General features: G+C 40.0%; 1 protein-coding gene across 1 annotated transcript in view; it reads left to right on the top strand.

Annotated features, from left to right (window-relative positions):
- The window catches only part of SEC63 (SEC63 protein translocation regulator), a 100,484-nt gene that overhangs the window by 60,727 nt on the left and 27,248 nt on the right, over positions 1 to 12,509 (top strand). Inside the window, exons 9-13 of the mRNA XM_073336936.2 lie at positions 4,333 to 4,427; positions 5,653 to 5,785; positions 7,774 to 7,866; positions 9,504 to 9,658; positions 10,306 to 10,453. Of these exons, the coding sequence (XP_073193037.1) occupies positions 4,333 to 4,427; positions 5,653 to 5,785; positions 7,774 to 7,866; positions 9,504 to 9,658; positions 10,306 to 10,453 (624 nt within the window). The remainder of the gene's footprint in view (positions 1 to 4,332; positions 4,428 to 5,652; positions 5,786 to 7,773; positions 7,867 to 9,503; positions 9,659 to 10,305; positions 10,454 to 12,509) is intronic.

Here is a 12,509-nt window from a genome sequence, read left to right as displayed (position 1 = left end):
GGGAAGGCTGTGGCCCCGACGGAGCAGAGTCCCCATGGGGAAAAATAAGGGGAAATAAATGAATGAATAATATCAGCCCCTTTTCCTTCTCACTTTCATGGAGTGCAGCAGAGTGGACAATCCTCAGTGCCCAGTTTCCCCTGCTCACCTGTACAGAATACAAAATGCGGATAAATGCAGAAAAAGACCCGGTCGTAGACTTTTGCTGATTGCTCTAGTTGTATACCTCCCCACCCCACAAAGTGAATTCTTGTTCCTTAAGGAAGGAACGGTAGCAATCCAGAACAATTATAGAATCAAATAGTAAAATATATTTAAAACAAAGAATTGAAGACTCTTTCAGGCAAGAGTGTATTAAGTATTATGAAACTACACTTAGGAGGTGTGCAATTGCCCTAGACAAGATCCAGCTCTATATTCCCATCTCTCACATCCTGGGAAGGGAGCACTCAATGTCCAGAGGAGTATCCATTGGAGCTGGAATGACAGGAACAGCTTTTGTTCCATTCGCTGTCTCTTCAAACCCTGGAAAGGCTATTTCATAATGGAAATCCTCCATCTACTTCAGACTGAAGCTGATGCTCCCCATCCTATTTTTAGCTTTAGAGGATCGGACAAGCAGTGCAAGGCCCTGTCTGAAACATCTAAATAAGTTCCTAAAGGAAGATTGTCTTCACAGCATTTCTATTTTACCATTGTCAGACAATTCTTATGTTTTGTAGATGAATGACAGCCTTTTTATTTCCCTGACTTCAGTTGCTATCGTTTGATCTTACATGAATCAATATGCTTTGCAGCATCATGGTAGTACTAATATTGGCTTTAGGGAAGATGGAAGTTCAGTCTTCCTGGACAGAGTTCTGCTCAGGGTTCTGTACAGAGAGAAAGCTGAAGTAAATACACTGAGTAATACAGTTCCTGGGGTATCTTGTAATCTAGACAGTCTGTCTTTCTCTCTCTGCGAGGGAAGACGATCATAGGCTTGGGCTGAGGAAGAATACTGTCTGAGGTACAAGACCTCATCTCAGGAGAATGTTCTCCAATATGGCCACCTTCATCTTCTGTTAACAAGTGGTTTAATAAACACAAATTCAATGCTTATTGAAGCCTATTGGCAATTCTCATCTCAGACAGGCATGCTTCAATGATCTAGAGTTCATATGCTACCTATCCAGTAATTCCAGGCATCATCTACATCTTACCCTGTCTCATCTGTTGGCAGAGATCTAGCTCCAATTGTTTGTCTACTCCCACAACTGTTGAATGTAGAGTCAGATTTTTATTTTAAAGAGAGATTTCCAATTCAGTTCAGGGAATGGGTACCAGAAAGAAAGCACAGCATCCATGAGCTGGAACACAGTGATTTATTGAGGTCTCGCAGGACTGCTCCTTTCATGGATAACCGATCTATTCTGGTTATGACAGGGTTTCATAAATGGGTAGAATACAATGGACCCTACCCCTCAGAGAAATTCTCTTGTCCTGAGTGGAGCAAAGTTTCCTATCTCTATGTGTACTGCCCATCTAGGGGGAGATGAACACCAAGATATACACGGTGGACGTCAGATTAGCAGTATGGTTCCTACACCCAGAAATGTCTCGCTCATGGTCAGTCAGTTAGTTAAGCTGGTGATAGACCTCTTTGAATCTGGAAACAGCTAATAAAGTGCACTGTGCCCTCTCTTTGTGTCAGGACCTGAGATATGAGGTGGTGAATGAGCTCTCATAAAGTTGGACAAGGTCCCAGCTATGTGTCTATTCCCCTTTTCCACTGCTCCCCAGAACAGTACAAAAGCTAGAAATGAGAGAGTAGCAGTGATACTGTTTCAGTCTTTCTATCTGAAGAGATTTTAGTTCTCAGGTCTGATTTAACCTAGCATTGGATCTTCAGATATCTATCTCACAGAGATCTGAAATTGCAAATCTAATCCTTCATCTGGGACCAGACAGGTTTAAAATGAATACTTGGATGAAGTGACTGTTGCTTTCATGCACTTCAGAGAGAAAGCAGCAAAAAGAATTTATTCTTCTAGCTAGTACATAGTTTAACTACCATGTTAAACCTGTGAACATACCGATAAGTTCCCTCCAGGAGGGCTTTATTGTGGGTAAAAAGGTGAAGTCTCTGTTGTGTAATGTTCCCATGTTGTTCAGAAAAAGGAAGCTATGTACAAATCCCAACACTAGGTGCTTCCTGAAGGCATCAATCACATTCCACAAGATCACAGAGGAAAACGGTAGAACCTCCTTCTGCTCCTTACAGCAATACCCAGATCGAGCCCCTGCAGGAGGTGGTGTCATATTTCCTATCCAGTAGAGTAGGCGTTCTGATGGCTGCAGTCTTCAGTTAGCTGAGTGTGTGTTTGAAGTCAGAAGATATCTCCAATGTACTTCAATTCAGACAGGTAGTCCTCACCATTGTCAGCATTCATTTCCTAAGTAAATTCAAGAAATATTTCTCCTTTGGTTAAGCATCAAAGTACAGTCCTTAGGAGCACTAACACTCTGAGATTAATCATGTCTACTCTGTTGAGATCAGTTAGATGGCCATATGACCATCAATACATAAATTCATCTAATTCTGCATATTGAGCTTCCAATCTTTAGCCAAAGCCATTTCCTTTCATTTGGCAGACGTCTTCCCCGGGCACTAAAATATGAAGAAGATATTTATATATAATCTACCTCATTTGGGATATCCACATTTAAAGGCTGATCCTACTGTGTGCATCCTGGAGAGACACTATCTAAATCCCATTTTAACAGTTCTGTAGACCTTAGCGCAAAGAATAATATGAAAATGTATCTGTTTACCTGAAAATTTCCTTACTTTGAGTAATAAGGTCCACAGGTTTGGCCCACCTTGAAGACAAATGGATCATCCAGAATAGAGATGGAAATTGACCTCCAACTATTTAGGTGTGGTCATTAGGTGGAATTTACCATGCCCTGTAGCAGAAGAAATTTATTTTTTTCCTCCAAAGTATAGTTAACTCTCTAATGTGGGAAATTAGGATTGAAAGGACATTTTCAGGGAAGGATGGCTAAATCTTCCTGGCTTCATTGAAGGAATTCCTGCTTTCCATGTGTAAGGAATTAGTTTGTAGAGCTACTTTTTACTGCAAAGGGTTCATCTAATTTAATCATTTAAAAAATCTAGTACTTAACAATATTTGTTTTAGAATTAAAGGTTCCCAGAGACACTTGAAAAAAACTAATCTAGTCACTTTATCTCGGCTTCAAACAGATGCATCCCAGTACAGAGCTGACTCCCAATTTGAAGGATAGGCAGTGTAGCTTTACAGAACGTCATGCCTGTGTTATAAATTTTTGAAAGCTGACTTCTTGAGTCAAGGGCAGATGTAGCCTCCCAATTCAGTGGGTGCAGTATACCAAACTGTTGAGGGGGGCACCGGCCACCTGAAGCAGCACCCACTGGCCTGGCACTGCAACCCTAATCCCAGCCCAGTGAGGAGAGGAGACCAGGGGGAAGAGGGCTAGAGAGGGAGGCTCCCCTCCCAGCCCATTCACACACTGTGATGGTGCTTATCTTGCATGGCTGGGCCTGTGTCCGCATTCCTGGCATTGCAACCAGGAACATGAGGTACAGCACCTCTCAGGTTTGGCCAGTCCAAATCAGAGTGGTGGCATGATCCCTGCACTAGGCTGCAAAGCCCAGACTGAGGAGCCGGGCCAAGCTCCACAAGACTGGAGCCATCAATTCGGGTTGGTTTCTGTGTGTGCAGTTGAACTCAGAAACCCTTGCTAAAGCTTGAACAGAAAATGTCAAGCGAAAACAGTCTTCCCCCCCACCACCCCCCTTTTGTACACCACCCTTTTGCCACTTTGGGGGGTGCAAAGAGAGAGCCCCAGCCACTTCAGTTAATGTGAGGGGAAGTGTGCATAAGCACGTTAGAAGACTCTCTGCACAGCAGCTTCAGCTGCTGTCAGGAGGATGGGACCAGGGACTTCTGCTGCCTTTAGGGCCACAACCATGTGACAAGTCTACTTCTTTTAAAAATATCAGCATATCCTGCTAGATGTGGTATCACATGGAAAGCCCATCTTGTGGCCCAGAGCTACTTTGACTGATTTTTGTCAGGCGTTACGCCAGAGGCAGCTGTAATATTAGAGGCAGTACTGGGTCTACTGAATATCTTACTCAGAGTAGGGACTTGCTATTGATATGGAGGGATTGAAATAGCTGGGAGTTTTCTGTGTGAGGATGCTGAAAAGTCACTTATCTGGCCTAGTGGGATCTTAATTTCAGGAAGTGAAATTCTAGAACTTTGTGTTTACTTTGCTGTACTTTGTCCCCAATTATCTTTGCAGGGCTTATAATGGTTTTAGCAGGAGCCTCTGAATTTGACCCTCAGTATAACAAAGATGCTACAAGCAGACCAACAGATAACATTCAGATACCTCAGGTTAGTTAATCCTGAAAGATGTTTCACTATTGTGAGAACCACAGACTTAAAAGGGGGAGTTGGTTAGGCTTTTAGATTGACTGACTGGATGGTATCCACCCAGGTCCTCAAGGGTTCTGGACCCACGTTGCTTATTGAACGACACGTACATTTAATAAAACACTTAAAGAAAAATAAAATCAAGCAATATCACCAAAGCTAAGCTCCTATTAATATTAAACTAAACTGAAAATGAAGCATTACAACAAATCAGGATCAACAGATCAAACAAGTTAGTCCATATTGGATTGGAGTTAAGTCATTAAATTAGTTATATCAAATTAATACTAAAAATAATCAATCCTTATAAATTCGAAGGAATAGTTTAAGAAGTTGGTTATCCCTTTGATTACAAATGCCAACTAAAGAATTTTATCAAAGACAATCAAATCTATAACTCAAATCTGGTTAAACATCTTAATACTGAAATCAAATTATTATCTAATGTCTGAACCACCATCTCAGAGCCAATATAAAGCTTCCTTCTCAGACTTCAAATCTTGTGGAGTGACTAACCCTTCTTTCCCGTCTGGGTCTCTGAAAGATATTATCTTGGAACCATGCAGCTTGTGCAGTCACGTTCAAATTAGGTTGTCTGTAAGTAGCGTCAATTTGGAAAAGTCCATCTTAAATCAGTAATTTTAAAAAAGTGTTCTGCATACCCCAGAGACCATCTCCCATCTATCTATCGATCTATCTAAATTTGAGGAAGCCGGCATGGTCTTGTCTGGGTGAAAGGTGTTAAGATGAAATTGTCACCAGTTTACAGAAAGTTTAATATTAAAACCTTATAAAAGTAGCTGATTGGAATAAACCCTAGCAACAAAACTTATCACTCAACATTAGTCAACAAAATTAAAAATAAATTCAAGCTTATGATCAGTTTCGTCATCCCAGTTTCTTCTTTGCTAATGTAAAAACAAATATTCTCATTCTTGGAAACGAGGCATTTAAGGTATAGTTCGGTTTTGGAACTGGGCTATAAATCAAATAGCTGCTCTTCTGCAATCTTCATCTTGACATAGAACAGTTACTTAAGTTTATCAAGATGAAACCTATTTGAAATATTAAGTTTAAATTTTTATATAAGGTCTGTATATTGATACAAGCTGTTTTCCTTGTGCTATGTTTATCATTTTGGTACTAAAATAGCCATTTGTATTTGTAATTGTTCTGTTTCCTGTAGCTAATCAGAGAACTTGGTAGCATTAATTTAAAGAAGAATGAGCCTCCGCTTACCTGCCCTTACAGCTTGAAGGCTAGAGTTCTCTTACTGGCTCATCTTGCCAGGATGAAAATTCCTGAGACGCTTGAAGAAGGTAATTATGATTCTCCTCTTAGAAAGGCTCTTTAGGAATAAAGACATCACATGTTGCATTGTTCGTAAATTTACTTGTTTTAGTCCAATTAGACAGTTTTTGCACATTGTCAGTTTCAGGGTTAACTGCACCTTTGACCCCCACCCCCTTCTTGGTCCCTCTTGAGGCATCTGTTTTAATGTTTTAGGCTTTCCAGCTGTCACGTCTCCTCAGGTGGAAAGCTGCATCTCTCTCCCTTCTGACTGGGAGCTGCACAGCCACCTGTCTTGCACTGTGATATCCCCAGCAAGCCAGTCTGCTCATGCTTTGCTTTCTTTTTGAGGGCTATCAATGTTGTATTGCTAGCAGTTAAACATTACCACACTGCTTTTTCTAAGCAGGCACCTTTATTCTTAAGGTAAAAGCATTATAGAGAAAACATACAAAAAACACTAAAAGTTCCTATATGCATGCTAAAAGTTTACCAGAGGCCACCCACCATGGCCCTACTAGGTCGAAGTCCTTCCAACCCTTCCACAAGGGTAGAAGGCCTTGGACAGAAGGGCCTGTCCATTTGCTGGATAAGAAAGAAGGCCCTGAGTCAGTTTAAACCCAGCTTTTTTTATATCAAAAATCCTTTTAGTTTTTTGGTCTCTGGAAAACCTAGTTTGAACCAGTTTATGCAAGGCTCCCCATAGGGTGGTATCTTATTATTGAGATTTACAACCTAAGTGTTTTACCTTAATCACTCTTCCATGTTTTTATCTCTTGGTGGAGCTGTGGCAACCCTCCCCACCCCTGAGTTGCATACAATATCTGCCCACAGAAATATAAACTTACAATATGGTCCCCAAAAGGTATTTTATGGGGTGGCAGTATGTGTCACACACAGTAATCTATATGCTATGTGATAACTGTTTCAAAATAAACCATGTCTACTTCAACTTGACTATTCATCTCCCAGTGTTCTTTCTGAAGCCTCATTCTTCCAAAACTGAAGAAATATTTCATACCTTGGATATTCAGACGCTTCTGGCATTTTTACCTGGACCACATAGTCTTTGAGTGTGTGTCCACACGATGATAAAAAGACCTCTGGCTGGCCCAGGTCAGCTGACTTGGGCTTGCAAGGCTCAGGCTGACAGGCTATAAAGTTGTAGCATAGCTATTCAGGGTTGGGCTGGAACCCAGGCTCTGAGACCTTCCTCCGTTGTGGGGTCTTAGAGCCCCAGCCCAACCCTGAACCGCTACGCTGCACATTTTTAGCCCCACAGCTGGAGCCCTGTGAGCCCAAGTCAACTGACCTAGGCTCTGAAGCTCGGTTCTGTGGAGTTTTATCAGTGTAAACGTACCCTCAGATTCCCCTAGACTTTCTGTAGCCTATGCTGACAGTTACTATATGTGTAACTAAACATCTTTTTTAAATAGTCTGACTAAAAATCCCTTTCCCTCTCAGTTGCTCCATTTTCAGTCTACTGATTCTTGTGATGTCATAATTTCTCTAGTTCTCAATAGTTTCTTCCAACTTGATGATGATTTAATTTCTGTTGTAAAGTACAAGTAGAAAAAACTTTGATTAAAAACCTTTCAGGCCTTGACGTGAAAGAGTCAAAAAGAGCATAAGCCTATTTTTTTTCCTTAGTAGCTAACGTTTAAGAGTAATTTTTTTTAAAAGTTCTTTTAAAATTACATTCTAAATGTTGTTGTTGTTGTCTGACTTTTATTGAAATGTGTAACCTTTGTGAGACTTCTTATGTAAATACTTCTGAATTGTTGGAAGGCGATGGGAGTTGAGTGTGACCAGCATCTGGCAGATTCAGACCCATTATGGTTTAAAATACATATATGTTAAACAATAGCATGGAGAGAAGAGAAGAAAAAGAAATAGGGGGTGTGACTGAGTAGGTGACTTTATAAATAACAGTGGACAGAGGTGGGGTGCACACAGTTAGAGAAAACAGTGAGTAAGCAGAGAATCTGAGGGTTTTATCAAATCATTCGTCTTGCAGATCAACAATTTATCCTGAAAAAGTGTCCTGCTTTACTTCAAGAAATGATAAACGTAATCTGCCAGTTAATAATAATGGCGCGTAGCCGTGAAGGTAAGGAAGAAATCTTAATATTTTGTATTTGAACTAGAAAATCTCACTCTTTATTGGACCTGTCCTTAAAGGAGTTGCTGAGCTTATGGGAAAACATTGCTATTGTACAGTTAGATATTTCACTGTTCCTGACCAATGGGAGCTGCAGGAAGCAGGTGGCAGGCATGTCCCTGCGGCCTGTAGCTTTCCACAGCTCCCATTGGCTGGGAACCATAGCTACTGGGAGCTGCGGGCAGCTGTGCCTGTGGATGGTCAGCATAGACAAATGGTCTTTTGGCCTGTCAGCAGATTACTCTGACGGACCTCTGCCTTATGTTCTCTTTCTGAAGAGTTATACCTTCCATACTTCCCTATTTGCACTGTAAGGGTGTGTCTACAGTTGGAGCTAGGAAGCAGACATAATTGCATTATCTCCTATTGAGCTAGCGTGTGGTAATATGGGCAGCGGTGAGTGGCAGCCCAGGCTAGCCACCCTTAGTACATACCAGTGGGGTCCAGGTAGGTTATATTTGGGCGACATGCTTGAGCCACCATCCATGCTACCCTGGCTGCACTGCAGAGCTACATCTATGTGAGCTGGGAATCACACCTAGCTCCAAGTGTAAGTGTACCAAAGCGCTGAATACCCTCCTTTTCTGTGTTAGAACCCTCCCCTACACTGTCTTGTGACTTTATTCCTTGATGACCCCATATCTCCAATGCACTGTGACATTGCCATTCAATAGTAGAATTACAGATCTTCGGAAAATAACAAGTCCTGAGATGCACCCTCAATATCTGATCTCACCCCTTTGGTGACTCTAAGGTCTAGTCAGCATTTCAGTTAGAAGTGCTCTGTCCTCTCCTTCTAATATAAGTATTAAAAATACTCTGCAAGAGAAGAATCATATATAAGTATTTGTAACATTACAAGCATTTTCTTTTTTTATTTGTGGCTTAAAAAACACTGGTAAAGCATAACGACTTCCTTTGTGCACCTCCACCCAACTATGGTTAGGGCCCTTATTAAGCTTCACAGGGTATGTGTATATAGAGTTGTTGTATATTTATAAGCATATTTTTCCAGGTTGTTTTTAAAAGAATAGCAATAACCTCCCCAAATTAATGTTTCAGTTAATTATTTTTAAAATGCTACCCTCTCTCTGGAGGGATTATGCAAAAATATTCTAAAGCAAACTAGTTTCTGTTATCACAGAAATTTGTAATCCTGCTGCTTAATCCTTTTATTAAATATTCAAACTGAAAACTGTTTGATTGTAATCAGTAGGCAGGCTACCCCACCTCTCTCCTTGATGTCTTGACCAACCTATAATGGTTAGGAAAGAAATCATCCTCTCACACAGCCCTTTGACTAGTTTGGCACAACCTGAAGAAAGAAAATTAACAGGCACTAAATTGTTTGCTAAACTATACTGTAATAAGTTTTATAGCAAGATGGCCATCAATAGTAGGCTCAAATGGTAACTATGTGAAAATGGTGACATTTTCTTTATACTGTAAGGTACAGCTTTCCTTATGAACTTTTAAAGTTGCTATGCTGATCAAAATATTTTGATCAAACATGTAGTGTATTATACATGTCCAGAGTATACTGGGAAAACGTAAAAAATCATCTTGTAAAATTCATTCTCCCCAAGAAAGGGAGTTCCGTGCTCCATCATTGGGATCTTTGGAAAACTGTATGAAGCTTTCCCAGATGGCTGTCCAAGGGCTTCAGCAGTTCAAGTCTCCCCTTCTGCAGCTCCCTCACATTGAAGAGGACAATCTTAGGCGAGTTTCCAATCATAAAAAGGTATAAAGCTACAGATGAGACTCAGTCATTTTTATCTTTCCATTATCTCCTTTAACCTACCTCTGTCTCTCACTAAGCAAGCTTATTAATAGTTCACAGAATAAAAAGCATTTGCTCAGGAATGCAATACCTCATGAGTCCTTGTGCTTTATGTTCCTTAAACTGTATCACTGTTTGCTTTATAAATAAAAAGGAGTGACTATTCACCACAGGTAATAGGAGTTATGATCTGTAGTATGGTTAAGCATGGGATAGGTATACTGGACAAAACACATCATCTTGCTTACTTTATTGGAGGGCACAGTCTGATCTTACTAAAGTGTAATCTACAGTTTTTTGTGAGAGTATAGCTGAAATACCAGACCTATGTTGAGTTGATTGCCTAGTTCCCGAACCTATTTCTGAAGAAGGTATATTTTAGATGTGATTATGGAGGAGTATCAGAATAAGAAAATGTAATAGTTAATGGAACACAAATTCAATTTCTACTTTATTTCAAGGTTTGTAATCCTTTTAGTGGGAATGAATCAAATAAACAGTTTGCTTGTGTCAGTACTGCTGGAATACACAAGTGATTACATTAACTAGAGTTTAGTTTTGTGGAATATTCTCTTGTAGTATTTTTCTTTTTTCTTTTTTTAACCAAGTTCAAAATCAAAAGTATCCAAGACATGGTGAGTTTGAAAGGAACTGATCGCCGCAACTTACTGCACTTCCTTGAAGATGAAAAATATGATGAAGTTATGGCTGTATTAGGTAGTTTTCCACATATCACCATAGATATAAAGCCACAAGGTAAGATGGGAGGTCATTTCATTGCTGTATATGTCATCCCTCTTGACAATTTGATAGTCTGCTGGCAGTAATCAGTGAGGATTCTGAACACCAATTCCTTACATTACTTATGTAACCTGGAAAATGGCAGACTTTCCTGAATGACATGGTCTTGCACTTCCGATTTATAGTTTGAGGAAAACAAAGTACATTAAAGCATCTTGCGTTTTCCAGGCCATCAGCAGTTTCATCTAGAGGGACTGATGTAGCATTTAATTGTTTGATTTAGCATTGTGAGAGCAGTGTATAATAATGGTTAAAGTGGCTCTTTATTTTTAAACCTTTGTATCCTTTGCCTTGTAACATTAAAGAAAAGGGTGGCCAAAGATTTCATGCTTGTGCTTAGCCCGAATATCAAACTATCAGTTTTTTATTTGAGACATTAAATCGAGACCCAGGTCATTAAACAATTGAGGGTATTTTTGTGAGAGGGAAGGTATGTTAACCTTGTGTGATGAGTGTATTCTGCTTGGGATAACCAGGTAGTACTTGGCAAAAATTCACTACAGTTTCAATTGTATATGTCACTCTCCTTCGCTTGCTGTCTGAAGTTGTTGTGCTGTTAAACGGTTGCCTTTAGGCTGCCTTTCAGTGGAAGGTGAACTGATCATTGGTCACCTTCCTCACAGATAAGCTGAGATTTAATGTTAGTAAAGGTCTGAATGAAATATTTGGTAGTACAAACATATATTTGTAGTTGCATAGAATGGTCTTTCAAAGTTTGTGTTTTCCAAAATCTGACACGTTTTGTTCAGCTAGCCTAGTGTTGGATTTGGCATATACATGGTCCTCGGTAAGGCGCATGTATCTGGTGACCGTAAGTTTCAAAATGTAAAAATAAGTAAAAAAAATATGCCATGCACTTTCAAATCAGTATCTTACCTTTACCAATGGTTAGTGGACACAGAGTGCTGTTGTTTAGTTGTGTTCATAATTGTCAGAGAGTCCTTGACAAACTTGTACCCCCTCATGTTCTGGCAAGCTACCCCTCCCCTGCGCACATTTTGCATTTGACAAATACAGATATTTAAGAAGTTGTGCCAAGGAGGATTTAACCTTTTTGCTCCTCCCCAGATTGACTGTTTCTACTTCTAATTATAGGTGAAGGACGTGTGAAGAACTTTGAGGAATACTTTTATTTTTCATACCAGAATAAAAATGTAGTATTTTTCAGTCAGTAGACTGAATATTCAACATTACTGCATTCTAAGATATGAACCCATAAGTCCACTGACCGTACTACAGGTCTTCTGATCAATATTCTAGTCAACCTATTCATTGCTGTTCCTTTATTTTTTTCTCCCTCTTTTTGAAAAAAGAAAAGGAGTACTAGTGGCACCTTAGAGCCTAACAAATTTATTTGAGCATAACCTTTCGTGAGCTACAGCTCACTTCATTGGATGCATTCAGTGGAAAATACAGTGAGGAGATTTATATACACAGAGAACATGAAACAATGGGTGTTACCATACACACTGTAATGAGAGTGATCACGTAAGGTGAGCTATTACCAGCAGGAGAGTGGGGTGTGGGGGGAACCTTTTGTAGTGATAATCAAGGTGGGCCATTTCCAGCAGTTGACAAGAACATCTGAGGAAGAGTGGGGGGTGGGGAAGGGAGGGAATAAACATGGGGAAATAGTTTTACTTTGTGTAATGACACATCCACTCCAAGTCTTTATTCAAGCTTAAGTTAATTGTATCCAGTTTGCAAATTAATTCCAATTCAGCAGTCTCTCGTTGGAGTCTGTTTTTGAAGTTTTTTTGTTGAAGAATTGCCGCTTTTAGGTCTGTAATCGAGTGACCAGAGAGATTGAAGTGTTCTCCGACTGGTTTTTGAATGTTATAATTCTTGACGTCTGATTTGTGTCCATTTATTCTTTTACATAGAGACTGTCCAGTTTGACCAATGTACATGGCTGAGGGGCATTGCTGGCACATGATGACATATATCACATTGGTAGATGTGCAGGTGAACGAGCCTCTGATAGTGTGGCTGATGAGATTAGGCCTTATGA

The sequence above is a fragment of the Lepidochelys kempii genome, chromosome 3, assembly GCF_965140285.1.
Source record: "Lepidochelys kempii isolate rLepKem1 chromosome 3, rLepKem1.hap1, whole genome shotgun sequence".
In the NCBI taxonomy this organism is placed as follows: Eukaryota; Metazoa; Chordata; order Testudines; family Cheloniidae; genus Lepidochelys; species Lepidochelys kempii.
Note: the sequence above shows the minus strand (reverse complement) of the source record. Positions and strands in the feature narration are given on the sequence as shown.